Raw genomic sequence first — 27500 nt, forward strand, 5'->3', positions numbered from 1 at the left:
AAAAAGAAAAACAGTTTGCCCCCGGGGAAAATGAAATTTATAACCGAAATCACACACACACAAAACAAACACTGAAGAGCGAAATACGGAGGGAAAATTAGGATAAAATAGGAGGAGGAAAGAAAAAGGATGAGAAAGGAACGACGGAATAAGAGAGAAAGGAGGGAGAAAGGTAGAAAGGCAGAAAGAGTAAAAGAGAGCGAGAGAAAGAGAAAGAAAGAGAGAGAGAGAAAGAGAGAGAGAGAGAGAGAGAGAGAGAGAGAGAGAGAGAGAGAGAGAGAGAGAGAGAGAGAGAGAGAGAGAGAGAGCGAGAAAGAGAAAGAGAGAGAGAGAGAAAGAGAGAGAAGAGAAAGGAGAGAAGAGAGAGAGAGAGAGAGAAAGAAGAAGAGAGAGAGAGAGAGAGAGAGAGAGAGAAGAGAACAAAAGAGAGAAGAGAGAGAGAGAGAGAGAGAGAGAGAGAGAGAGAAGAAGGCAGGAGAGAGAGAAAAGAGAGAGAGAGAGAGAGAGAGAGAGAGAGAGAGAAAGAAGAGAGAGAGAGAGAGAGAAGAAAGAAAAGAGAGAAAGAAAGAGAGAGAGAGAGAGAAAGAGAGAAAGAGAGAAAGAGAGAAAGAGAGAGAGAGAAAGAGAGAGAGAAAGAGAGAGAGAAAGAGAAAGAGAGAGAGAGAGAGAAGGGAGTAGGAGAGAGAGGACGGAGACAAGAATCACTTAAGTGGAATCTCCACGTGAGCGAAACCGAATCGGACGCGCCTTCCACGACAGGGAAATAACCGGCTCCATCTCCACCTCCCGTTTCCTCCATCCCTCTGCTCCTTTTTCCTCTCTCTCTCTCTCTCTCTCTCTCTCTCTCTCTCTCTCTCTCTCTCTCTCTCTCTCTCTCTCTCTCTCTCTCTCTCTCTCTCTCTCTCTCTCTCTCTCTCTCCCCTTTTCGCCATCCCTTCACTTCCTCTACATCTGTCTCACGCTGTTTCTAACTCTAATCCTAACTTTCTCCTTCCCTCCCCTCCTTTCGGGCGAGGCGCCTCTGACGAGATAAGGCACGAAAGATGCTCAAACTCCTGCCAGGTCAAGGGTCATCGCCACCGCGATATCCGGAGGAGGAGGAGGAGGAGGCCGAGAGGGGAACCAGGAATTAAAACTTCAAAATGCATTACCTGCTCCTCCTCCTGTCGCTCATACCTCGTCCTCCTTCCCCTACTTCTCCTTCTCCTTATCGTCTTCACTATTATTTTTATTTTCATTCTCCTACTTCGTTTGCTTTCTTCTCCTTCTCCTTCTCCTTCTCCTTCTCCTTCTCCTCCTTCTTCTCCTTCTCCCCCTCCCCCCCATCTTGCAATCAAGCCTTTCCTTTCCTTCCCCATAATAACTCAACTTTAAGTAGCGGCGTCCTACTCCGACCATCGCATGGCCGAGCTCGCCGCTGCCTCTGTCCTCTCTCTTCCCCCCCTCCACTTTTTCCTCCTTCCTGTTTCTTCTTCCTCCTCCTTTCTTCCCTCCTCTTCCTACCGCCCAGCTAAGTCTTCGCCCTGCCCATCCCGCCTCTTGTTCCCCGTCCCTTCGTGCGGTGGAACAAACTCCACTCCATTCGCTATCCACCGCAATCCCCTCCATTTCACTGAACCCCTTTCATGCCCCCCCCCCCTCCCCGACCCCGGCTCCACTCCACCTCGATCCCTTTTCGGGTCATGCGCATGCGGAGAAATCCACGTCGCTTGCAAACTCCAATCCACTCTAACCATGTCTCTTTCCCTTCCCTTTACGTCGCCCGCCTGTGCTTTATTCGCCCCTCGCTTGTCCTCGCCCGCACTCCCTTTGCTTGCGTGAACGCACTACCTCCCTCCTCCATCATTTTTCCCTTCCTCTGCGGTCTGTCGATCTGTCTCTGGTTCAAAGTCTGTCTCCATTCCTCTTCCTCTCAGTCTATCCTTTCCTTCTTCTATTTTCAATTCTCTAATCTCTTTCCTCCCCTTCTCATCTCATCTCTTCTCTTCTCTTCTCTTCTCTTCTCTTCTCTTCTCTTCTCTTCTCTTCTCTTCTCTTCTCTTCACTTCCCTTTCCTTCCGCTCTTCCTCCTCCACTTCCCTGCTCGCTGCTCCGTCCCCACAAACACGCAGAGGCGGCAAGCCACAATAATAAAGCTGTGTGTAAAGGGTTATCTTATTTGGACAGACACAGTAACGGCCGAATGACTGTCGCCGTGACTCACCTTGACTCCCTCGTTCCCATGACTCTCGCGTGACAAGGCAGGGGAAAAGGGGAGGGGAGTGGGGCTGGGGTTGGGGCGGGAGGGGGGAGGAAATATATCGTGGCTGAGGAAGATATTCATACATATACATCGCGATAGAGGAAGATTGAGGAAGAGGGAGGGAGGCAAGAAGCGAGGGAGAAGGGGGGGGGGAGAGACTCGTCACAAAATGTAATTATATGTGAGAAGATAAGCCATGCACTGCGTTTCTATTGCCTCTGTTTCCTTCTCAGGCGGGATCTGCTCAAACGATTTAATTTCAGATAAATTTATGAATTGGCAAATACAGAAATAGGTTAATAGCTTGTTATTCAAAGGACAGAGACAGGATGAATTGAACACAAGTCGGAGAGTAAGGAAATGAAGACAGCAAGCGAAAGTTTAACGTAAAAAGTGAAAACTTTCAAACTTGACTGAAACTCTACATCAATACTGATGTTTTTTAGAGGGAAATACGCGCTCATAGAACGATTCAGAGCAAATAAACAAAATGAAAAGAAAAAACTCTTTGCATACTGAATCGACATCCACAAACAGCAGGAACGAACCTGAGCCTAGAATTATGATATTCACATTACACTTTCAGTAGAGGGCAAAGGAACACAAACACACACACATTCTTTCAGCCAGAACCAGTCATATGATATGCAAATTGTATCTGTTGTTAGAGAGAGTGAATACACATATAACCTTTTATTCACCTGCAATGCTATCCCCGAATAGTCGCGCACCACCAAAAGTCTACGGACAACGCAACCCACATTTCATTATTAGGCTCCTGCGGCAGCGCTCTGTTCCACTCCTCGGAACCAAAAGACACTAATGAAGATCTCCTGCGGCCCCGCGCTGCTCGGATAATGCCTCACGACCTGGATAATATCTCAGGGGCCTTTTAGGATAACGTCTTGAAGCACAGTTCATTAGGATTACCTGCCGCCTCAGTTCTGCGTGCGGGATCTGCGGCCTTGTGCTAGGCGGAGAATTATCGTGCTTTGAAAGCTGATGCTGATCTATTCTCTCTCCCGCGGAGGAACCCACGAGTCTGCCGGAGGATCCCTCTTCTTTCGCAACTCGCTCGAGTAGATCTTTTCTCGTCCCTTTAATTTTTCCTTCTAGTGTCATCGTTACCATCTTGTCTCCTTTCTTGATTTTTCCCACTTCCTCATCCCTTTAACCCCTTCCCTCCTGGATCCCCCTCTTCACAGAATTCATTTCTAATTCTTCCTCTTTATCTACTTCATCCCATTTCCTGGCTAATCATCAACTCCTCCTCTTCTTCCTCTTCTTCTTCACACGACCATCCTCCTCTTCCGCCTCTAACACCTTTCTTCTCCTCCTGCGCCTCCTCGCCATCTTCTCTCCCAAACCCTCCTCCGAATTCATGATTCCTCCCGTGAAATCTGAGCTTGATTAAGAAGGCTCCCCCCCCTACCCCTGTCCTCCCTCCGGGCCTGCGACTCTCCGGTTCGGCGCTGAAGGTGCGAAAGGGCGCGACGACTCATGAATTCGCTGAATAACGGGAAGTGGAGGAGGGGGAGGGGTGGAGGGGAAGGAGAAACTGTTAGAAGAAGTCGAAGAAGAGAGGGAGAGGGAGAGGGGAGAGGAGACGGAGGAGGATGAGATATAACATAACTGAGGAGCCGGAGAACTTGAAAATGAAAATGAACTGTAAAATGAAATGCAATGGAGTCTCTTATCAGCAAAACCATTCAGATAAAAAAAAGGAAAACAAAACAAATGAACATAATAACAACATAGCATTAAGACCCGTTAATCACCAATAACGGCATTACCAGCATTGCGACAAAAAAACAAAAACAAGAATCCCCGCCCCCCCACCAAGAAAAAAAAAAACGAGAAAATTTACTAAACATTAAGAATAAGAAAAAGCGAAATGCAGAACAGAAGAAATTCAAATATAAGAGGCTAAAATACGCTAAAAACAGGAAAAAAGTCCTGAGAAATAACCGCGGTGACGGACGCGAACGGCGGCGTGGCCATTAGGCTACCCTACTCGCCAAACAACGCTAATTAAGTTTATCTACCTTCGTCACACGCCCTTTGGGGACAGCACAGACTGGGCTTGCGGTCACGAGTCGCGGGATCATACACACACTCATCTTTATCATATCCCTCGCCCACCTCCCAACCCCCTCCCTTTATTCCTTGGGCAAGGCGTCATGAATTATATGGAAATGGGCACCAGCTGCCCGACCGGTCGCCTCTCTCTCTCTCTCTCTCTCTCTCTCTCTCTCTCTCTCTCTCTCTCTCTCTCTCTCTCTCTCTCTCTCTCTCTCTCTCTCCCGTTCCTTCTCTCTCTTTCTCTCACTCAGTTGTCTGTCTGTCTCTCAGGGTGTATCTGTATCTCCCTTTTACCTTTACTCTTATCTTCCTCTCTTTATTCCCCTTCACCTCCTCCTCCTCCTTCCTCACTCCAGGCGAAGTCCTACGAACAATCTTTGGAAGAAAGCCACTTGTTTTCCAGGCTGCCATTGTTAGGTCTATCGGCGTGTGCGCGCTCGCAAAGAAAGGCGTATTTTATGCCTTTCCCAATGCCTCCCCACGCCTTCCCACTACCGGACCCCATCCAACACCCCTCCCCCTCTTCTGAAGACCTGGAGTTTTGCCCTCTTGCCCTATCAATATTCTTAACAATGCTCCCTTCTTCCCTCCCCCAGCGCCGTGTTATACCCCTACCCGTCCCGTCCCCTCCCCTCCCCTACCTTCCTCACTGACTTTCTTCATCACTACCCCCTTCTCCTCCCCAACCCTTACCCCCTGCTTTTCTACTCTTTACCCCCACCCCCTCCCTTCATCTTCCAACACTCAGGTAACTGTCAATACACTTAACAATACAATTCTCTCTCCCTCTTCCTCCCTCTCGCTTTCTCTACCTCTCTCTTTCCCCTCCCCCTCTTTCATTCTCTCTCTCTCTCTCTCCCTCTCCCTCTCCCTCTCCCTCTCCCTCTCCCTCTCCCTCTCCCTCTCCCTCTCCCTCTCCCTCTCCCTCTCTCTCCCTCTCCCTCTCTCTCCCTCTCTCTCCCTCTCTCTCTCTCTCTCCCTCTCTCTCTCTCCCTCTCTCTCTCCCTCTCTCTCTCCCTCTCTCTCTCTCTCTCTCTCTCCCTCTCTCTCTCCCTCTCTCCCTCTCTCCCTCTCTCTCTCCCTCTCTCTCTCTCTCTCTCTCTCTCTCCCTTCCTCTCTCTCCCTCTCTCTCTCTCCCTCTCTCTCTCCCCTCTCTTCCCCTCCCTCTCTCCTCTCTCCCCTCTCCCTTTCTCCCTGTCTCCCCTCTCCCTCTCTCTCTCCCTCTCTCTTCCTCTCTCTTCCCTCCCTCTCTCTCTCCCTCTCTCTTCTCTCTCCCTCTCTCTCTCCCCCTCCCTCTCTCTCTCTCTCCTATCTCCCTCTCCCTCTCCTATCTCTCTCTCTCTCTCTCTCTCCCCTCCCTCTCTCCTCTCCCTCTCTCCCTCCTCTCTCTCCCTCTCTCTCCCTCTCTCTCCCTCTCTCTCCCTCCCTCTCCCTCTCTCTCCCTCCCTCTCCCTCTCCCTCTCCCTCTCCCTCTCTCTCTCTCTCCCGTTCACCTGACTTCATCCATTATCTTCCCTCTCGCCTTCCAAAGATCCTCTCCCCCCTTTAACCCGTATCAACCCCCCCCCCCCATCCAACCATTGTCATCACTGTCTCTCCTAAGAATAGGCTAGACAAGCAGGCCAGCATAACAAAATAAGAGAATAAATATCTACTCTTTTCTTTTCCTCTCCATATCTCTTATTTTTTATCTCTACAGATGTAATTCAATCTCCTCTTTGTCTTCCACTTCCACCACCCCCTCTTTCACCATCATCATTATCATCATATCATAAACATCGTCCGCCCTCCGACGTAACGAGGAAAATGTTATCTAAAGCCAGCAGTGAAATGTGGATCGTCAGACCGTGGACTTTCAACCAATAAGTTTCCGTTTCTTTCCTGCCTTTTCTTCCCCTTTTCTCTCCTGCTTCAACACTTCCCATCCTTATCGCTATCTTCTATTCACCTCTTTCTACCTTGTCTCTCCGCTCCACACTCATTCCCGCGCCGGCAACAGCCGTAGCGTCGGTGTATACCCAGAGAACAAGCAAATAATCAATCAAACAAACTGCATCTCATGACGGGATTTCAGCAATAACAGGTTCTTTCTTTTTATACTCCCGTTCTCATTCTTTCCCCTGGCCTTCCCTCGGTCTGAGCGTGTTTGTCGGTGCATCTGTGTGCAAGGGCTTGTCTTTCTGTCTGACTGCCTCTCGGTCTCTCTCTCTCTTTTGTCTGTCTGTTGACTGTCAGTTCTATCTACCTACCTTCACTTTCATCCATATTTTCTCTATTTCCATGTCTCTCCTTGTCACCTTGCTTGCGGCCTATGTTATGTATCTCTGGCTACCATCGCCCTCTCCCTCCTTCCTTTCCCTCGGCCTCGGTCTCTCCCTGCTCTCCCTGGCTGTCACCCCGCCATCGCTCTATCCCTCTCTCCCTCCCTCTCCCTGCCTCCCTCCGGCTGTCGCCCCCTCTCCCCCTCCCCCCCTCTCTGCAACAGACGTCAATGTTGCAACATTCCAGACTTGCGGCAACTGCACCACCTAATGTGCCCGCGTATGATGCAGGTATTCCACCTATCTCTCCGCCTCCGCCTGCTGGCCTGCCTGTCCGTCTCTGTCTGTTTCTCTCCTCCTCCCCCCTTCCCTCTCCCTCTCCCTTCGTCTTCTTCTTTATCTTCTTCCCCCCCCCCTCCGTTCCCTACGACCCCTGCTTCCTACCCCCCCCCCCTTAGCAGCTCGTGAATCCGTCGCCCTCCCTCCGCGCACGGCCGCATCTTCCGCAATGCATTCCATTTCCCTTCTTTGTCTGACTTCTTTATCGCCGACGCCTCCGTGCGGCCTCTCCGCCAATACTTGCTGTGCCTGTGTTGCCTCTTTTAACGTTTTTCTGAGTCTAGTCTTACTTTATGGGGGCATTTTAAGGGTTAGTGGGCGCTGGTGGGGCAGACCCGTCCGTCTCCGGAAGACTTCTTGTCTAGCCGTCGTCACTACCTCGTCCCTGCCTCTCCTCTCCCCCTCTTTACCGTCCCCCTCTTTCTTCTTTTCTCGCCTCTTGACCTACCTACCTACCTTCCTTCCTTCCTTCCTTCCTTCCTTCCTTCCTCTCTTCCTTCTTTCCTTCCCACTTTGCCAGCCTTTTGCCTCTCTCCCTCCTTCCTATTAGACCGGCTTCTTCCCTTCTTGTTTCCGTATTTCCTTCCTTATCTAATTATTTGTTACTTTTTTTCTTGTTTTCTTTTATGCATCCTTTACTCATTCCCTTAGTTCCTTTCCTCGTATTTCTCTCTTGCCTCGCCCCATCTCCGTCTCTCCTTCTCACGTGTCACACAAGGGAACGACAACGACCTTCTCTCCCCCTCCCCCCTCCCCCTCTCCCCCCAGCCACGACCTTCACCTTCGCCGCCGTCGCCAGGAGCACTTCATTCAGGCATCAAGGCATGTCACTTTTTATGCTCTGTCTCCCCTTCCTCTCTCCTCTTTTCCAGCTCCTTTATTTCTTCTATGCTTCGCCTTTGCCCCCTTCCTCCCACTTCAACTCTTCTCAATTCTTCTTCTCCTCTGCCTTCTCCTTTCTCCTCCTTGATCTCCGCTCTGCCGCTTCTCTCTTTCCTTTTTACCTTCTCTTCTCCTCTCCCCTCCATTTCATTACATTTAATTTCCTTTCTCTTTCCTCTCTTTTCCACTCTCTCTCCCAGCCTCTAGCCCCACCATTTGGCCACGACACCGGAAGTGACACGCCCCTGGGTCACAAGCCAACGTGATGTCTCGCCTTATCTCGGACCGCTTCATTTTTTTTTTTTTTTTTTTGGGGGGGGGGTGGGGGGGGTTCTGTATATAGGGGAGGGAGGAGAGTTTTAAGAAAGGTAGGGGGTAAGAGGAAAGGGATAGAAAAGGAGGAAGGACGAAGGGATATGGATAGGGATAGGGATAGGAATAGGAATAGGGAGATAGAGATAGAGAGGGAGATGGAGGAGATATAAATAGAAAGGAAGATGGAGAAATGGAAAGGGAGAGGGACACCTCCTACATTCCCACACTGACAGAACCTCTGTTAAACAATTGACAAGGGAAGAGAATAAAAAAAAATAGTAATAATAAAAGACACTTAATTACAGCTCGCACACACGCACGCACGTTCACACAAACACACACCTATTCTCCCTCCCTTCAAGACATCTATCTTTAAGTCTTAAAAAAAGAGGGAAAATCCGACTATAAAACTAACTTACCCCTTTATCCTCTCCTTCCCCGTTCCTACCCCCCCCTCCTTAATATAACCCCCCTCCCAACTCATTTTGCTCTCCCCTTACTCCCCCTCTACCACAGCCCTTCCCTCTATTTCCTCTCCTCTCCTCTCCTCTCCTCTCCTCCCTTCTCAGCAAAGCGCGAGAGAGAAGTAGAGGCAACGGGAATGTGAAAACCGCAAATAAATCGCCACATTCCATAGCGCCGCCATTAATCAGACTCGCCCATTAATTACCGCCTCCGTTTTCCAGCGCCCGAGCCTCCAGACGGAGGACAAGGAGCCGCTTGGGAGGGAAAAGGAAAAGGAAAAGGAAAAGGAAAAGGAAAGGAAAAAAGGAAAGGAAAGGGGGAAGGGAGGGTGGAAAAGTTAGTAAGAAGGGGAGGAAGGAGGATGGGAAAGGCAAGAAAGATGGTGGCAAATGAGGGAATAAGGGAGGATTGGAGGGAGGAATGGAGAGAAGTAGGGCAAAGGGAAGGGAGAAAGTGACGAAAATGAGGAGTATGAGGGAAAGGAACGAGGGACAAGAGGGGGGAGAGGCCCTTGGGAGACAGAGGGGCAAGAGGAGGGAAAGGGCCTTGGGAGACAGAGGGGAAGGCAAGGTGGAGCGAAAGAAATGGGGGACCGGGGGAACCAGGGGTTCCCCCAGCGTTAAGCCCTTGCGTTTACAAAGCTCCATCATCGCTGCCACAAATACCAGACTCCGTCGCGGTAAGTCTGCGCCGCTACGCACGCACACGCTTACACGTTCCCTTACACGTAAACATAACAAAGCCACTGACAAACACACACATTCGCACAAGAATAACGTTGCAATGATGGCGATCATGAAAACATTTAAAAAGCGGAAGCCTCTTCTTCAAAAAGTCCTAAGAAATAGTAAAAAGGACTCAAAGTTTTCCCCACCCTAAAAAGCGGACCCAGTGCGAGGCCGCACAAGGAAGAGCAAACACCGCCCCAAGGAAAATCAAGAACAAAAAAACAGATAAAAAAACGTGAACGGAAAGAATTCTAACTTTATTTCCGACTCAATCCCTCTGAACCCGTTGCGGACGGCTGACATACACGCCAACCGAGCTTTTGGCCTGACGACGGCTGGCAACACGTAGGTGCCTATAGTCGTTATGGCATATTGGCCGTTAGGGAAGAGAGGGTCGCTGTGTTTCTCATCGATGGCACCGCTCCCTCCTAGCCCCAGTAGGAAAAAGCCTTGAATGGCACCCATACATGGACTCTAGCAAGCACTATCTTCAGAGACCGATGGCACACTAAATATGCCGACCTCCAGCTCAAAAGTATCGGCGATGCAGAATGGGCAGGTAGAATGAGAGGAGTTTGATCCAAACCATGTGCATCGTCTGCAGTTTCACCCTGTGCCAATATGATTGTTTTTTGATGTGGCACTCACAGTCGTACATGCGTCTCCTTCCTCTTCCCCATCTCTTCCTTTATTTTCATGAGGGATGGTTATTTCTTTTGCAATATTGTTTACGGAACTACGAGAAAATATAAAGATGTTTTTTGTCCTCCCTGTAATACTTCTATCCCACAAAATGTAATGAACATGTTGAGCTGATATAAACGGGTTACCCACCCCCTCCCTCCCTTCTCCCTCCCTCCTCTCTCTCTCTCTCTCTCTCTCTCTCTCTCTCTCTCTCTCTCTCTCTCTCTCTCTCTCTCTCTCTCTCTCTCTCTCTCTCTCTCTCTAACTCACTTTGTCTCGTCCCACGTACCGCCCCCCATCTCCTTAACACCTCCCCTCCTTCGCCGAGAAGGAAATTCTGCGCAAGCAAATTACCTCATTTCCACTTGCCATATGAGAGCGTAAACAGAGGCAGGGAGGAAAAGGGGAAGGAAGGGAGAGAGAGAGGGAGAGGGGTAGAGAGAAAGGGAGGGTGGGAGAGAGGGAGAGACAATGGGAGGGAAGGAGGGGTAGAGAGAAAGGGAGGGTGGGAGAGAAGGGAGGTAGGGAGGGGGAGGGGTAGAGAGAAAGGGAGGGCAGGAGAAAGGGAGGGAGAGAGGGAAGGGGAGAGAGAAAGAGAGAGAAGAAGGAAGGGGGACATAAAGCCCAGAGAAAGGGCGGAAAATGGTGGCCAGAACGAGCCAGAGACCCACCGAGGAGAAGAAGGAAGCAGGAAAGCGAGCAAATGAGCCTCGTAAACAGCTAAACAGAAACACGTGATGCTAATGGCCCTTCATTACGGCTTAATAACATAATCATTTACTCTGTCTTCAACCCATCCCTGCCCCCTGCCCCCCCGTGCAGTAACCTTGAAGATGACTACAAGCTGACCATGTTTATAATGATTATTGCAACTTACAGGCTTTGTGTACAAACACACACTTCCACATACAACAAACACAAACAACACACACACAAAGACACAGAGTAGCTCTTACGGTTATCGATCAGTATCCCCCCCCCCCCCTCTTCCCCGACGTAAAAGCGAGCGCGAATTTCCCTCAAGATAAATCATAACCGATTCAACCATTCCGTTTTTTACGCCCCTCTACTACGCGTCATCGATGTATGAGCTCCCGCCCCCTCCTCCTCCCCTATCCCCTCCTGCTCTCCTCCTCTTCCCTCTTCACACTCGCACTCTTCTCCTACTCTTTTTCTGTGATTTCGTTTTCCTTCTCCCTTCTCTTTCTTCCTGCCTCCCGGTTCCACACTTTCTTTTTTTCTTCCCCCTATTCCCTCCTCCTTACCAGCAGTACTCCTCCCACTCCCTGCCTCTTCCTCTCTACTTCCCTCTCCCCCATTTCCCCTTCCCCTTCTTCTTCCTTCCTTCTCCCCCTCCCTCCCTCCCTCCCTCCCCCCGGCCGGACCCCAAGGGCTCCTCATTGAGGTCTTTCGCTCCCTGAATCCATAAGCAGGTGCAACGTGCACAAAAAAGCGGAGCGTGTCGACTAGGTGTCCGAGCTGGAGGGGGAGAGTGGAGGGGGAGAGTGGAGGGGGAGAGTAGAGGGGGAAAGTAGAGGGGTAGAGAAGGGAAAAGAGAGGGAGGGGGAGGAAGGGGGAAGAGGAGAGGAGAGGAGGGGAGGAAGGGGCAGGGGAGAGGGAAGTAGGTGGTGTAGGGAGAGAAGGGGAGAAAAGGGAGGAGAGGGAAGGGGGTCCTACCTACATGAGGTGGGGGGTGGGGGGTGGGGGTCGACGTGACTTTCGGTGGGGTCCCGCTCGACTCCGGCTTTGGATCTATAATGGCAAGCGCGGTCTGCATGACTAGCGGTCGGCTTGCTTCGGTTTGGGCTTCACGCGCTCCTGATTCGGCTTGACTCGTCTGACTCGACTCGAATTGACACGACTTGACTTGAATTGACTCGGCTTGACTTGCCTTGCCTTGCCTTGCCCTGGCATCCTTGCCTTGGCCTGACTGTGCGGACGCCCTGCCCCGATGTGACTCGATCCGAAATGCCACCGAAAGAGCGCCGCCGAGGAGCCGGGACACAAACCCTGGCGATGAACTGCGACGCGAGGGATCAATGGCGACAGCAATAAGAATTCAGTTAATAAATAAGAACCCCTGGCGCCAAGAACGGTGAATGTTCGAGGCCGAATCCCACTTGAAGAAGGGATGCGGCGCCTCTCTTCACAGTCATTTTCTCTCGCTTTTTACTTTCGCTCTTCCTTTCCTAAAAATATCTTCTCTTCGCTCTCTCTTTCTCCATTTTCTGGACTTTATCATCGCTTTCCACTTCTACGTTCATCTATATATCTCCTTCCCTTCATTTATTTCTTCCACTCTCATATAAATCCACCCCTTTCTTTCTTTCTTTCTTCTCTCTTTCTCTCTCTCTCTCTTCTTTTTAGTTATCACTTGAATTGATTTGTCTCACATTTCCTCTTTTTCAGCTTCTCAATCGGTTAGTCACTCTCTCTCCTTTCCCGTGCTTTCCGTCCGTATCTCCCTTCTCTTCTTCTTCTACATGCTTTCCTTTTCCTTTTTCACTTTCGCAGTTGGTGAGTCAATGAAAATTTATAAACAAAGCAATAAAAAAAAACTAAATATATGAACATTTTGGTTTTCCGAAACCCGCTTTCAATGGGTTCCCGTTTTCTTCGTGCGGCAACCCCGTGCAAGCCGCGATGCCATAAAACGGAGGTTGATTGGCGTTTATCATTGCAATTATCCGCCATTTCTCACTTCTCGCTGTTTATTCCATTGCTCTTTGTCCACCGTTTGTCTCTGTTACCACGTTCCGTTCTTTATCTATATGGAAAATTATCTGCTTTATTTGCTTCGTTTCCTTCCCCTTCTTTTCTAATCGCTCACTGCCACTTTCATTCATTTTCCGCCACTTCTATACCAAAAGAACTTCCTTTCGGCTTCCTTCCTTCCGCCATCTCTATCATTCGCCCTTCTCCCACCCATCTCTCTCTCTCTCTCTCTCTCTCTCTCTCTCTCTCTCTCTCTCTCTTTCCTTCTCTCTCTCTCTCTCGTTCTCTCTCTCCTCCTCACCCCTCCCCTTTTCCTCTTTACCTTCTTCCTTCCTTCCTTCCCTCCTCCCCCCCCCCTCTGTTCCCTTGCTCCCAGGTGGCCTTTCCTCTACACTCCCAACAAACAATCAATCTGCGATGATAATTAGCAACAAGCCCAAACGGCAACATTGCCGGAGGGTGGATGAGGAAAGGGGAGGGAAGGGGAGGGGAGGGAAGGGGAGGGAAGGGGAGGGGAGGGGAGGGGAGGGGAGGGGAGGGGAGGGGAGGGGAGGGGAGGAGAGGGGTGGGGAGGAGAGGGGAGGGGTGGGGAGGGAGTGTGAGGGATAAGGATAGGGGCAAAGTTGACGAAGGGAGAAGACGTGTTCATCAATAACATTGTTGATGTTAAAGGGGATAATTAAAAGAAAGCAGAGATTAACAAGAGAGTAAAAGTTAAAGAGGGGAAGGGGATGGGGAAGGGGATGGGGAAGGGGAAGGGGAAGGATAAAAAGCGAGCGACAGAGAGACAGAGAAACAAAGAAAGAAAGAAACAGAGAGAGAGGAGAGGGGGGGCAGAAATGGCAAAGAAAAACTCATACGAAACAAGGAAACGAAGCGGGCGACGTAGACGAAAATCATTAAAAAAAAAACGAAAATAATCTATGGCAACTAACCGAGCAACGAGACTGTAAAGTCAAACAAAAACTCATAAACAAGTAAATCAAACCTCCCCTTCCCTCACTCCCTCATTCCTCCCTCCTATTCTGTTCCTTTTACAAACCCTTCTCCCTCCCTCCTATTCTCTCTATCTCCACACGTAGAGATAGAGAGTGATCAGCCAATCCTGCCCTTCCTTCCTTCCTTCCTTCTTTTCTTCTCTCTCTCTCCCTCCCTCCCTTCCATCAGAGCCATTTCTTTCTTTCCTTCTCTCCCTCTCTCCCTCCAGACCTCCTCTCCTCCCTTGTGTCCTTCTCCCGCTGGCCTCCCTCCCTCCCTCCCTCCCTCCGTCCCTCCACAGATGGTTGGCTCTTCCCTTCCCTCACTCTTTCCCCGAATCTTTCCCGGGATCTAATTTAGGAAATGGGACCCTAAAGTCTAGCCGGCAGTGTGAGGATGGGTAGAAGGGAGGGAGGGAGGGAGGGAGGAAGGGAGGGAGCACGTAAAGTAAAGGAGTTAAACATAAACTAGGAAAAGGAGAAAAGCTACAAGAGAAGGGCGCGAGGGTCACAGGGAACGCATAGCAAACACGAATCCCTTCATCCCCCCCCCCCACCCCCATCCATACCATTCCGTCTAGGCCTCCTGCAGCGGTAGGTGTCACGTGAGCGTGTCAAGTGTCAAGCGTATACCTTAGCTTCCTCCCCTCCTGACCCCGAAGCCCTATGGATGACCCGAGGCTGATGATCCCGTGATGATCTTCGCCTGATGAAGGTTAATTCCGCCTTAGGCAAATGTGATACTTTGATCTCTCTCTCTCTCTCTCTCTCTCTCTCTCTCTCTCTCTCTCTCTCTATTTTCCTATTTACCACTGCAGGCATTACAATAAATATAGCAGCAATATACTGCACAGATATGATAACAATGTGCCACCCCACCACCACTACCACCACCACCCCCACCTCCCTCCACCTCCCTCCACCTCCCTCCACCTCCTCTTTAGGCCATCCCTCCTTTACTCACCATTCCCCCACTCACCCTCTCCACCCAGCCCCCCACAGCTGTTTACATAATCGCATGTGCAAGTCCCAATCTTCCCACGAGTGTAAACAGCGCCTCGTGTTTACCTAACCTTCGGGGTCCACCTCCACCTTGCCTATAAACACCGTTGCCACAGAGACTGACAGGCAGACAGACAGATTCAGGGATGGAGAGAGAGAGAGAGAGAGAGAGAGAGAGAGAGAGAGAGAGAGAGAGAGAGAGAGAGAGAGAGAGAGAGAGAGAGAGAGAGAAAGAGTGAGAGAAAGAGATAAAGAGAGAAAGAGAGAAAGGGAGAAAGAGAAAAAGCGAGAAAGAGAAAAAGAGAAAAAGAGAAAAAGAGAGAAAGAAAAAGAGAAAAAGAGAGAAAGAAAAAGAGAGAAAGAGAGAGAGAAAAAGAGAGAAAGAGAGAGAGAAAAAGAGAGAAAAAAAGAGAGAAAGAGAGAAAAAAGAGAGAAAGAGAGAGAAAAAAGAGAGAAAGAGAGAGAGAGAAAAGAAAGAGAGAGAAAAGAGAGAGAGAGAGAGAAAAGAGAGAGAGAGAAAAGAGAGAGAGAGAGAATAAAAAGATACGAGGAATTTTCCATTCTGAAGTGATCACTTTACACAGGAAGGTATAATGTCATATTCTATTTTGGTGTATAATTTCAAATCCCTTTCCTTTTAGCAAAAAATGCTTTTGATTTTGTTGCGTTCCGATTCAGTCCACCTACACTATTGGGTTATATCGTTTTCCTGTTGTTTTTGATTGTTTATGCGTACACATCAACAAAAATGATTTTTTTCTCTCACAAAATATAGAGCCAGCACGCAGCTAAACGGCAAACATCTCCCGACTGCCACAAACGACAACCAGAGCAACGACATCAATATCAACGACCGCCACCACGGCTCTGCTCGTCTTCCTTCCTCCTGACAGAGTGAGCGTGACAGGAGTGCCAAAGCGTGACGAATAACCCCCAGGCACGCTGGCTGGCTAGCTGGCTGGCTGGCTGACTGGCACCTGCGGGTCCTCCAGGTGTTGGCCCTGCGAGGGCAGGGCGAAGGGGGGTAGGGGGAGGCGCAGGGGCTGTCATGGGGGAGGCGGGTGGGAGGGAGACAAGCGTCTGCCTACGGTATCGTGATACGAGTCCGCACAATCTGTAAACACAGGTCTTCGCAGCCACTCATACAGACAGACAGACAGACAGACACACTTCCCTTTTCCAAGGGCGGTGTCCCTAATTTCCCCCAGCCTCCCCCACACCACACCCTCTTCACTCTCGGCACGTGTTTTAAAACTGACACTTTTTGGTTATTTTGGAGACGACAAAATAATGTATGTATGTGTGTGTGTGTGTGTGTGTGTGTGTGTGTGTGTGTGTGTGTGTGTGTGTGTGTGTGTGTGTGTGTGTGTGTGTGTGTGTGTGTGTGTGTCAGCGAGAACGTGTGCTTGCATGTGCCTCGGTGCCCGGTGTGCGTGTGGGCGTGGCACACTTGGCCCGCGATCGGCGCGTACCGGGCGGCGGCGAGCGAGCGGACCAGGGAGAGGCGCGTGTTACTCTCTTGACCGTGAGAATGGCACTGAGGGGTTGCGGCGCCGCCCGCCCACAGGGCTCCCAGCCCAAGGGGCAAGGGGGGGAGGGCGGCACTCGCACGCCTCCACCGCCTCCTCCTCCTCTTTTTTCATTCTCTATCTTATTCCTTCTCTTCTTTTTTAATTCTCTTTCCTCCTCCTCCTCTTCCTCCTTCCTTCCTCTCTTCTAATTGCTATCTGTGTTTTTTTTCTCCCTATACTTATAGATCTTCATCTACATACACTGCATTCCAAAGCATGTTCTGTTCAAGAGCTCTACTGACCCCATCCTTTTCGCTATAATAATGATTATACATAACGGTCTATTAATCAATGCATTATTAATACATCCAATAGAGAGTAAATAACTGATCATTACCAACTCGTTCAAAATTAATACATGATCTAGAAATAATTACACTGGTTATCAAAATAACAACTTTCATGCCCACACGAGGATAAGGAAGGCATGCGACGTCTCTTGCTGTAGGTCAACCCGTTTTGTTTTTTTCTTCCCTTTTTGAATAAAAACATCACATTCGAAGGTGAATCAGAGGCGTTGAAATGTATTTGATTTCTTGGAAACATTTTCGAGTAAAAAAAAAAAAAAAAATCAAATACCTGAACATGATGTTAAAAATGATGACGAGAGAACAAAACCTTCGCGTTAAATAATTCCAGATGATAAGGAGTTGTTGGCACGAACTCAAGAGTACTCGATGGGACACACTCCAGAGGCCTGGTCCACGATAGGCTTTCTTGGCCACTTCTGAGAGCCGGCAGTGAAGACGCGACCTTTAAGGATTCACGATATCCATTCAACGATTTTGCACCAATGCGAACATCGGAAGTACGGAGGTCCTTTGGAATCCAGTAGAGAAATGTAAAGAAATTACCTTTCTCTTGTTGCAGAGGGGAATATTTTGCTTTGATAAAAATATGCTATCAAAATATAGAGTTTCAAGGTCCTGGACGAATAAATGAGCCTTCAATATTCCTCTCGTCACTTTCGTTATTGTTGATCATTCGAGATTTTACTTGCTTCCATTCAACTCCTTTTCCCCTGATTATCGTATCGTTCAGCTTTATTCGATTCCAGTCATTCATTATTCCATTCCGCAAACAGAAAGAAAATAAACTTTTGTGTGTTTTTTTTTCTTTTTCTTGTTTCCTCCTTCTTTCCTCCGCTTCTGTTCTGTTGTTAAGAACGTGTTGGCTTGCATGTGCCTCGGTGCCCGGTGTGCGTGTGGGCGTGGCACACTTGGCCGCGATCGCCCCCCCCCCCACCCCCCCCTCCCCCCCCCCCCCCCCCCCCCCCCCCCCCCCCCCCCCCCCCCCCCCCCCCCCCCCCCCCCCCCCCCCCCCCCCCCCCCCCCCCCCCCCCCCCCCCCCCCCCCCCCCCTCGAGAATCGGACTGGAGGGAGCAGGCACGAGGGGCAGGGGCGAGGGAATGAGGGAGGGGGTGGGGGATGGGGGAGGGGGTGGGGGTTGGGGGATGGAGATGGGGATGGGGGAGGGAGGTTGGTGAATGGGAGGGAGAGGAGAGGGAGGGTGGAGGGATAAAGAAAGGGAAGGTGGAGAGAGGAACAAGAGTAGGAGGTAAGGAAAATTGGGAATGGGGAGGGAGGCATGAGGGTGGTGAAGGGAGGAAGAGGAGGGGGAGGGAGGAAAGGGGGTGGGGAAGGGAGGAAATATGGGGGGGGGGGGGGGGGGGGCGAAGGAGAGGGTGGAGAGAGAAAGAAAAGGGGAGTTTGGAGGATGAGGAAGGGAAGGGAGGAAAGAAGGTGGTGAAGGGAGGAAGAGGAGGGGGAGGGGGGAGAGAAGGTGGTGAAGGGAGGAAGAGGAGGGGGAGGGAAATGGGGGAGGGAGGAAAGAAGGTGGTGAAGGGAGGAAGAGGAGGGGGAGGGAGGAAAGGGGTTCGGGAAGGGAGGAAGAGGAGGGGGAGGGAGGAAAGAAGGTGGGGAAGGGAGGAAGAGGAGGGGGAGGGAAAGGGGGGAGGGAGGAAAGAAGGTGGTGAAGGGAGGAAGAGGAGGGGGAGGGAGGAAAGAAGGTGGTGAAGGGAGGAAGAGGAGGGGGAGGGAAATGGGGGAGGGAGGAAAGAAGGTGGTGAAGGGAGGAAGAGGAGGGGGAGGGAAATGGGGGAGGGAGGAAAGAAGGTGGTGAAGGGAGGAAGAGGAGGGGGAGGGAAATGGGGGAGGGAGGAAAGAAGGTGGTGAAGGGAGGAAGAGGAGGGGGAGGGAGGAAAGAAGGTGGTGAAGGGAGGAAGAGGAGGGGGAGGGAAATGGGGGAGGGAGGAAAGAAGGTGGTGAAGGGAGGAAGAGGAGGGGGAGGGAGGAAAGAAGGTGGTGAAGGGAGGAAGAGGAGGGGGAGGGAGGAAAGAAGGTGGTGAAGGGAGGAAGAGGAGGGGGAGGGAGGCATGAGGGTGGTGAAGGGAGGAAGAGGAGGGGGAGGGAGGAAAGGGGGTGGGGAAGGGAGGATGAGGAAGGGAAGGGAGGAAAGAAGGTGGTGAAGGGAGGAAGAGGAGGGGGAGGGAAATGGGGGAGGGAGGAAAGAAGGTGGTGAAGGGAGGAAGAGGAGGGGGAGGGAGGAAAGAAGGTGGTGAAGGGAGGAAGAGGAGGGGGAGGGAAATGGGGGAGGGAGGAAAGAAGGTGGTGAAGGGAGGAAGAGGAGGGGGAGGGAGGAAAGAAGGTGGTGAAGGGAGAGAAGAGGAGGGGGAGGGAGGAAAGAAGGTGGTGAAGGGAGGAAGAGGAGGGGGAGGGAAATGGGGGAGGGAGGAAAGAAGGTGGTGAAGGGAGGAAGAGGAGGGGGAGGGAAATGGGGGAGGGAGGAAAGGGGGTGGGGAAGGGAGGAAGAGGAGGGGGAGGGAGGAAGGAAGGTGGTGAAGGGAGGAAATATGGGGGGGGGGGGAGAAGGGGGGGGGGAGGGATAAAGAAAGGGAAGGTGGAGAGAGGAACAAGAGTAGGAGGTAAGGAAAATTGGGAATATGGAGGGAGGCATGAGGGTGGTGAAGGGAGGAAGAGGAGGGGGAGGGAAATGGGGGAGGGAGGAAAGGGGATCGGGGAGGGAGGAAGAGGAGGGGGAGGGAGGAAAGAAGGTGGTGAAGGGAGGAAGAGGAGGGGGAGGGAGGAAAGAAGGTGGTGAAGGGAGGAAGAGGAGGGGGAGGGAAATGGGGGAGGGAGGAAAGAAGGTGGTGAAGGGAGGAAGAGGAGGGGGAGGGAGGAAAGGGGGTGGTGAAGGGAGGAAGAGGAGGGAGAGGGGGAGGGGGGAGGGAGGTTGGTGAATGGGAGGGAGAGGAGAGGGAGGGTGGAGGGATAAAGAAAGGGAAGGTGGAGAGAGGAACAAGAGTAGGAGGTAAGGAAAATTGGGAATATGGAGGGAGGCATGAGGGTGGTGAAGGGAGGAAGAGGAGGGGGAGGGAAATGGGGGAGGGAGGAAAGGGGTTCGGGAAGGGAGGAAGAGGAAGGGGAGGGAGGAAAGAAGGTGGTGAAGGGAGGAAATATGGGGGGGGGGGGCGAAGGAGAGGGTGGAGAGAGAAAGAAAAGGGGAGTTTGGAGGATGAGGAAGAGGAGGGTGAGGGTGAGAGAGATAGAGAGAAGGGGGAGGAGGGTATGGGAAAGGGAAAGGGGGCTGGGTAGGGGAGGACGAGGGCCCCCCGGCTGGGTCAATACACAAGCGCCATCTCTCCCTCTTAACTTTTTCCTAGAGCCGAAATGAAGCCGTGTATCGCATGCACACTGCCACACTTGTACACCTACACCCTCCCCCCCCCGCCGCCCTTGGTGCTTGCTCCCTCTCTTTTTATCGGCTTTCCCTTCGTCACTCGTTTGTTCTTCTCGCAGCGGCGGCGTCATCGTCATCGTCATCGTCATCGTCATCATCATCGTCCTGCTCCTCCTCTCCTCTCTCTCCTCTTCTCTCCCACCCCCTCTCCTCTGTCTCCTCCTCTCCTCTCCTCTCCTCTCTCCTCTCCCCTACCTCCTCTCCTCCTCTTCTCCCTCACCCCCTTTCCTCTCTCTCCTCCTCTCCTCTCCTCTCCTCTCTCCTCTCCCCTACCTCCTCTTCTCCCTCACCCCCTCTCCTCTCTCAACAACAATAACAGCAATACTACTACTACTACTACTACTACTACTAATAATAATAATAATAGTAATGATAGTTATTATATTTATTACCATCTATTAATTCAATTATCCATTCCTTAATTATAACAGTGACAATAAAAAATAAATAAAAAAATAAAACAGTACTTACATAACAACCGGAATAACAACCATAATATAAAAATAATAAAAACAAGAAGAGTCATTACCAGTCCTAAAGTCATAGATCATTCTCATAAAAATGATATCGGATCATGATGCTTATCGTCAGCATGACTATCATCTTCCTATTACTGTGTCTGTCATCATCGTCCGCCAGCATCGATCCCATTATCCTCACCGATCCTGTAATCACCGAATCGTAGTTGCACGGCGAAGCAGGATATGTGGTGAATGGTAATCGAAGGACCACTATAACGACCATTATTGCTATTATTGAAGGTCGTCGTTATCACTTCTGTGACATATGGACCTAACAGACAAATTTGTGGACCACTTTAACGGTAAACAACATAAAGTAAAGACAGGAAAACATCCCTTCGATATACGAAAACAAGTAAAAGAAAAAATAACGAAAAAAATAATAACAATAAATAAAAACATCTTTCAAACACCTACCGATCTTGCGCCATCTTCACTCCTCTTCTTGTTTTTCTTTTCTTCTTTTCTTCTTTCAAGAAATGCGAATCAAACGGAAAACTGATCCCGAACACTCACCTGGAAAAAAATATATATATATATAATTTTTTTTCATAATAATCAATCTAAAGATACAATCGTGATAAAAAAGATGAGTAGATAATCAATTCAAATGGCTCGTTGACGCAAACCAAACACAACTAACATACAAAAACAAACAATACACACACAAAAGTGACACACAAAAACGAACTGGCATAGGCCTAAGGGCCACTCGAACGCAGAGGCACAGGCACAGACACACACAAACTGATACAATCTTCCCTGGTGCTGAGACCCACGCAATGCAACAAAGGCGAAATCAAGATCCCACACGCCCACGCCGGATAATCGGCTAAGTAAAGAGGAATTGCAACAAGTACTATATATAGACATACAGACAAGGGCCTGAACTGAATATACAATAGAGTTATAGCATCAGGTCTTGCATCCAGATATACAAGCAACGTGCATGTACTTTAAATAGGTACGAACAAACCAAGGTTATAATCACATCCCACAAACAGGTACCATCAGTTCCTGTTTGCAAGGATAAAAAGGACATTAATGTTAAAATATACTAAACAGAATTGCTGGAGAAAGGTATTATATAAAGCTGCCATAAGCAAACTAAATATATGCAGGTATTGCACGCAAGGATGAAGGAAGGATAAATATGCTACACACAATTCCAACACACAGGTAATATAGATATATAAAGGGACAGCGGAACCGTTACGTAGGGTCGGCTGGGCTATCATACACAAAGGCTCGTGAATACGGAGAAAGATTTAAGGTCGTGGGGGAGATGTGGGGGGCAGGGGGGGATGTGGGGGGGGGGGTGGGAGTTTTACGTGAAGGAGGGAGGAGGGGGGAGGGGGGAGGGGGGAGGAGGGGGGGAGGGAGGGAGAGGGAGAGAGGAGGGGAGAGGGGGGGGAGGAGGGAGGGGAGAGAGGGGGAGGGAGGAGGGAGAGGAAGGGGGAAGAGGGGGGAGAGGGAGGGAGGAGGAGAGAGGAGATGAAGGAGGGAGGGAGGAGGTGAGATGGGGAGGGAGGGGAGGGAGGGAGGAGAGGGGAGAGGAGAGAGGGGGAGAGGGAGGGAGGAATGGAGGGAGGGGAAAGGAGAGGAGAGAGAGAGGAGAGAGATAGGAGAGAAGAGAGAGAGAGAGAGAGAGAGAGAGAGAGAGAGAGAGAGAGGAGAGGAGGAGAGAGAGAGAGAGGAGAGGAGAGAGATAGGAGAAAGAGAGGAAAGAGAGGAGAGAGAGAGAGAGGGAGAGAGAAGGGAGAGGGAGAGAGAGAGAGAGAGAGAGAGAGAGAGAGAGAGAGAGAGGGAGAGAGAGAGAGAGAGAGAGAGAGAGAGGGGAGTAAGAGAGTGAGAGAGAGAGAGAGAGGGAGTATGAAATGGAGAGAGAGGGAGTATGAGAGAGAGAGAGAGAGAGAGAGAGAGAGAGAGAGAGAGGGAGGGAGAGGAGAGAGAGAAGAGAGAGAGAGAGAGAGAGAGAGAGAGAGGGAGGAGGAGAGAGACAGACAGAGAGGGGAGAGGAGGAGAGAGGCGGAGAGAGGGGGAGAGAGAGAGGGGGGCAAGGAGAGAGAGAGAGAGAGAGAGAGAGAGAGAGAGAGAGAGAGAGAGAGAGGGGAGAGAGGGAGGAGAGGGGGGAGAGGAGGGAGAGAGAGAGAGAGAGAGAGAGAGAGAGAGAGAGAGAGAGAGAGAGGAGAGAGAGAGAGAGAGAGAGAGAGAGAGAGAGAGATAAAGAGAGAGGAGAGAGGGAGGAGGAGGAGGAGAGGGAGAGGGAGGAGAGAGAGAGAGAGAGAGAGGGAGAGAGAGAGAGAGAGAGAGAGAGAGAGAGAGAGGGAGAGGGAGAGGGAGAGGGAGAGAGGGAGAAGGAGAGAGAGAGGGAGAGAGGGAGAAGGAGAGAGGGAGGGAAGGGGGAGGCAATTATCCTTGAGAGACACAAAAGGGCAGAATATCGACAAGAACTGGAGCGTCGGAAGAGAAGGGCAGAGGAGGCACAGAGAGAGAAAGGGGGAAAAGAAAGTAATCAAGAGATAATAAGAGACTAGGTTTCTCTCTCCCTCTCTATCTCTCTCAAGCTATATCCCCCCCCCTCCCCATCCTCCTTTCTGTGTCTTTCTACCCCGCCCGCTACCCCCCCCCTCCACCGCTCAGCGCAATCGAGTAGAGGCAGAGAGAGCGAGGGGAAAGGAACACAGACAAATGAGAGAAACGAGGGGAAACGGCGAGGAATCCATACTCCGCCGCTGACAACGATGCAACAAAGGGGGGGAGGAGGAGGAGGAGGAGGAGGAGGAGGAGGAGGAGGAGGAGGAGGAGGAGGAGGAGGAGGAGGGGGGGGAAGGAGAGGGGGAGGTGCTGAAGGGGTGTAGGAGGAGGGAAGGAGAGGTTACAATGAGATACCGAATGGAACGGAGCATTTAAAACGGGCAAGGAAGGGTACGTCAAGGGCAGGGAGGGGGGGGAGGAAGAGGAGGAGAACGAGATGGAAGAGGAGCAGGAGGAGGAGATGGAAGAAGAAGAAGAAGAAGAAGAAGAAGAAGAAGAAGAAGAAGAAGAAGAAGGGAGAAGGGGATTGGTAGAGGGAGAGGTAGGAGGAAGGGGGAAGGAAAAAAAAGAGAGAACAAAACGGAATACAAGACCGAAAAACGTGACCACAAAATGCAAATCCAGAAAAGATCAGGGACGAAAGACACAGACACGTAACTTATTCATAACTGATTACTTCACATTTCTCCTTATCTAATGGTTCGCTGGGATGTCTTTCTTCCCTTCAAATACTCTGTACTTCCTGCTTATCGCGCTAGCTTGGCGCGATAAGCACGCCCACTTTTTATACATTAAGATAATATTTGCCCTGCGTTTTTCCGCATTAACAATAGATGTCCCCCCCACTTCCTTCCGTCCTCCATCTCTCTATGTTTCCACTTTCCCTCTCTCTGGATCCTTCCCGAAGCCTTGTCCTTATCCTTTTTCCAAATCGTTTTTCCTGAATCTTAAAAAAAGGCTCCAGCAACCAACACGAGCATGGGGTGGGAAGAAGGTGCGGGCTACAATTAAATGTATCCGTCATTAGATATTAGATATTAGTCGCAAATGTGGGTTGCGAGTAGAAATTTCAAACATGTTGTCAAATGATTAGGGTTTCGTACTTGTCAGCTGGTGCGGCCTCTATATCAAGTACTCTAGCAGATGCGGATTCAATTACCTAGTGCTGTTAATACAGACAGATTAAACTACTAACATTAAATATAGCCTTTACATCAAGTGCTGTCATTGGGTACGAGTCACAAATCATGCGTTGTCGAGTAGAGACGGATTCTGCAAAAGTGAAGTGCTTTAAGCTTAAACAGATTCCATAAGCCGTGTTGTAAACAAATACCGAATCTCCACCACGAGCTGTCAGCAGATACGATTCCTAGCCCGAGTGTTGACAGCAATTATGGCTCGTGTAAAGCGCCTCATAACAGCAGCGTCCCATAAGCACGCAGGCCCGCGTATAAATGTCATCGGCAGGAAGAGCGGACAAGATACGTTCCTCAGGTGTATTTTCCCGACAGGTGCTGCTGGCGCGGCGCCGTTCTGCTCCCCGGCCAGGGGGAAAACGCCCGCCTTTAAAGAGGCTGCAAGAGGGGAAATGGCAGGCCAACACAGGACTTAAGATGGGTAAGTTTTAAAGGAGACAACGTCAAGGGAAACTTTATTTTTGAAGTTCAAACTTAAGGGAGATATTTTAAGAAACTTATCGTAATTTCCATTAAGAGGTTTCATATATTGTTTACCATTTTTGATAGATTCTGTGAAGGGATATATTTGAAATCTGAGAAAATAATCCGACGCCTTCTTATCAGAAACACATTTTCAAAATATGGCCTTTCGAGAGACACCTCGGAGGACTTTTTCTACGGCTTAATTTCCAATAACGCTAGGTGGAGCTTCGCAAAGAAGAAAGAAATGTTATATAAAGTAATAGCAAGATTTATTTTTATGAATCAGAAAAATCGGACGCCCGTATTTAAGATTTTCTCTTTCTTTCTTTCTCTCTCTCTCGATGTTTTTACTATTATTGTTACTATCAGTGTTGTTGATTTCATTGCTACTCTTTTTGCTTTCACTGCTCTCGCAGCAAGAGATCAAGAGCTAAATTCATAAGCTCGACACTTTGTTATATTCCCGAGGCCTCCGCCCACTACAGGCCTCCATTTTTTATTCACTTGTTTTCCAAAACCGGAACCTAAAAGGCCTTGCAATTGGCAGTATCTAATGGAGTCGACGTCTCAGACGCAGCTATTATGTGATATTAGGCGCTATTAGGGTGCTCGTGCTAAGTGTGCGGATAATCACAGGAGCAGCAGTGGGCTTGGCGGGGCGGGGCGGAGGGTAGTGGGAGGGAAGAATGCAGGAGGTGGTAAAGAGAAGGGAGAGAGGGAGAGAGAGGGAGAGAGAGGGAGAGAGAGGAGACAGAGGAGAGAGAGTAGGCGGGGAAACGGGAAGGGAAAGGGGATGGCGGGGAGGGAGGAATGGGGATGGTAGTGTAGGGAGGTAGAATGAAGTGGGAGAAAGAGGTAATAGGAAGGAAGATAGAGAGACAGAGAGATAAGAAAAGGGTAGATAAAGAGAAGTGGATGGGAGGGGGAAGACGAGGCAGATAAAGGAAAGTGGGAGAGGAAGAAGGCATGAAAGAAAATTCAAAGGGAAATAGAAGTGAACGTACAAAAAATCTACGAAAAGAGGAACACCTGTCTGCCAGAGCCAATCCTGAAAGAGAAGACTGCGCCAACGACAAAGCCGCGATGGCGGAGGGAGGCGAAGGTCGCCCTTGGCAGGATTCCGGTGATGTCTGACGCGAGGATGAGAGCGAAAACGTAAGCATTTGTATTGCCATGGTCATCGTCACAGAAATAATGATGATCATTACGGCGGGGCGACGATGGTGAATGTTGATGATAATCATCGTCCTGATTATCCTCGAGGCTCTCATTTCTGCCTGTTCCTTTTCCCAAACACTGCTCTTCCCCTCCCTCCCTCCTCTTATCGCATTCTTTTGCGGTTCATTACGATTTGTTCTATTCAATTTCGACTCTACTGCTTTCTTTAGCACTCTCTAACTTTCTTCTTCAGCCCGGGTCCTCCCTCGCTCTATCCCCCTCTGCCCATTCCCTCTCCTCCTCACCCGCTCCCCCCTCCCCCACCCCCTCTCTTATCTCCATCCCCCGCACGCTTTTTCCCCACACGGCCCAAATCAGTTCCCCGCGCACGCACGGGTGGACACACAAATACAGAAAAATAAAAATAAAAAATAAATACAAAAAGTGGCAACAGCAATACCCCTTCCAATAATACTAAACAAAAGCCTAAACTAACAACCGCCCGACTGATACGGCAAAAAGGCAAAACCGGAGCTTGCTTGCCCACGCGCGCCTCCCACATCGGCTGCTTGCAAACCGGTTTCGGGGAGAACAGGAGCCGCTTGCCTGCTTGCGGGCTGGGCTACCCAGGTAACCTCCTTGCTTTCAAACGTGTTTTTATGCCTGCCTGCCTCTCTCTCTCTCTCCCTCCCTCTCCCTCTCCCTCTCCCTCCTACCCTTTGGTCCGGACCCCTCTCTCGCCACTTCCTAATCGGTCTCCTCTCCTCCCTCCACGTCATGTTTACTCTCCCCTTCTCTCTCTCTCACTGGGCGAGCGCCCCACACGCCTTCTCCTCCTTCCCTGTTTGCCCTCTTCCTCTCACTCCTCTTCCTCTTCCTCATAAAGGTTGGATTATACACTTGTTTCCATTTTTCTTTTTCTTCTTTTAAGTGTCGGACGTCTTAACTGCCGAAGTCTTGGGAGATGGTGTGGGAGAGAATGAGGGAGGGAGGGAGGGAGATAACGAAAAATGGGCAGGGAGGATGAGGCGGAAGGATTAAGGATTGTTAAGGGGGGAGGAGAACGAGGAGGAGGAGGAGGAGGGGGAAGAGAGGAAAAGAGGTAGGAAGGGAGAGAGGGAGAGATGGAGGGAGAGACGGAGAGATGGAGGGAGAGACGGAGAGAGAGAGAGAGAGAGAGAGAGAGAGAGAGAGAGAGAGAGAGAGAGAGAGAGAGAGAGAGAGAGAGAAGAGAGAGAGAGGGAGGGGAGAGAGAGAGAGAGAGAGAGAGAGAGAGAGAGAGAGAGAGAGAGAGAAGAGAGAGAGAGAGAGAGAGAGAGAGAGGGAGAGAGAGAGAGAGAGGGAGAGAGAGTGAGAGAGAGAGAGAAAGAGAGAGAGAGAGAGGAGGGTGAGAGTAGAGAGAAGGAAGCGGCAAGTCACGGCCAATAGGTCGAGCGAAGGCGTAAGTAGGTCCGTGGCTCAAAATAAAAGGACGAGAAAATAAAGGCCAACCCGCCAAGCGGTCGGACAACACGAGCTCGGACAGAGAAAGGAAGCGAAAGGAAGAGGCAGCGAAGGGGAGGGCACAATGGGGGCAGGGGAGAAAGGGGGTGGAGGGGGGAGGGGGCAAACGAAGAACAAA

At 50.3% G+C, this 27500-nt stretch overlaps 1 protein-coding gene across 10 annotated transcripts in view; it reads right to left on the minus strand.

The window, feature by feature from the left end:
* LOC122253403 (uncharacterized) overlaps nucleotides 1-27500 on the minus strand; it is a 156924-nt gene that overhangs the window by 108184 nt on the left and 21240 nt on the right. The window contains exon 2 of one of the 10 annotated variants that reach the window (XM_086535166.1): nucleotides 20940-21038. The exons of the other annotated variants lie outside the window; for them this stretch is intronic. Coding sequence (XP_086391292.1) covers nucleotides 20940-20953 — 14 coding nt within the window. The 5' untranslated portion in view covers nucleotides 20954-21038. The remainder of the gene's footprint in view (nucleotides 1-20939; nucleotides 21039-27500) is intronic. 10 annotated transcript variants of the gene reach the window in all.

Source organism: Penaeus japonicus, unplaced genomic scaffold (assembly GCF_977035675.1).
Source record: "Penaeus japonicus unplaced genomic scaffold, GWHDUDI00000001_assembly GWHDUDI00000042, whole genome shotgun sequence".
NCBI classification, from domain to species: Eukaryota; Metazoa; Arthropoda; class Malacostraca; order Decapoda; family Penaeidae; genus Penaeus; species Penaeus japonicus.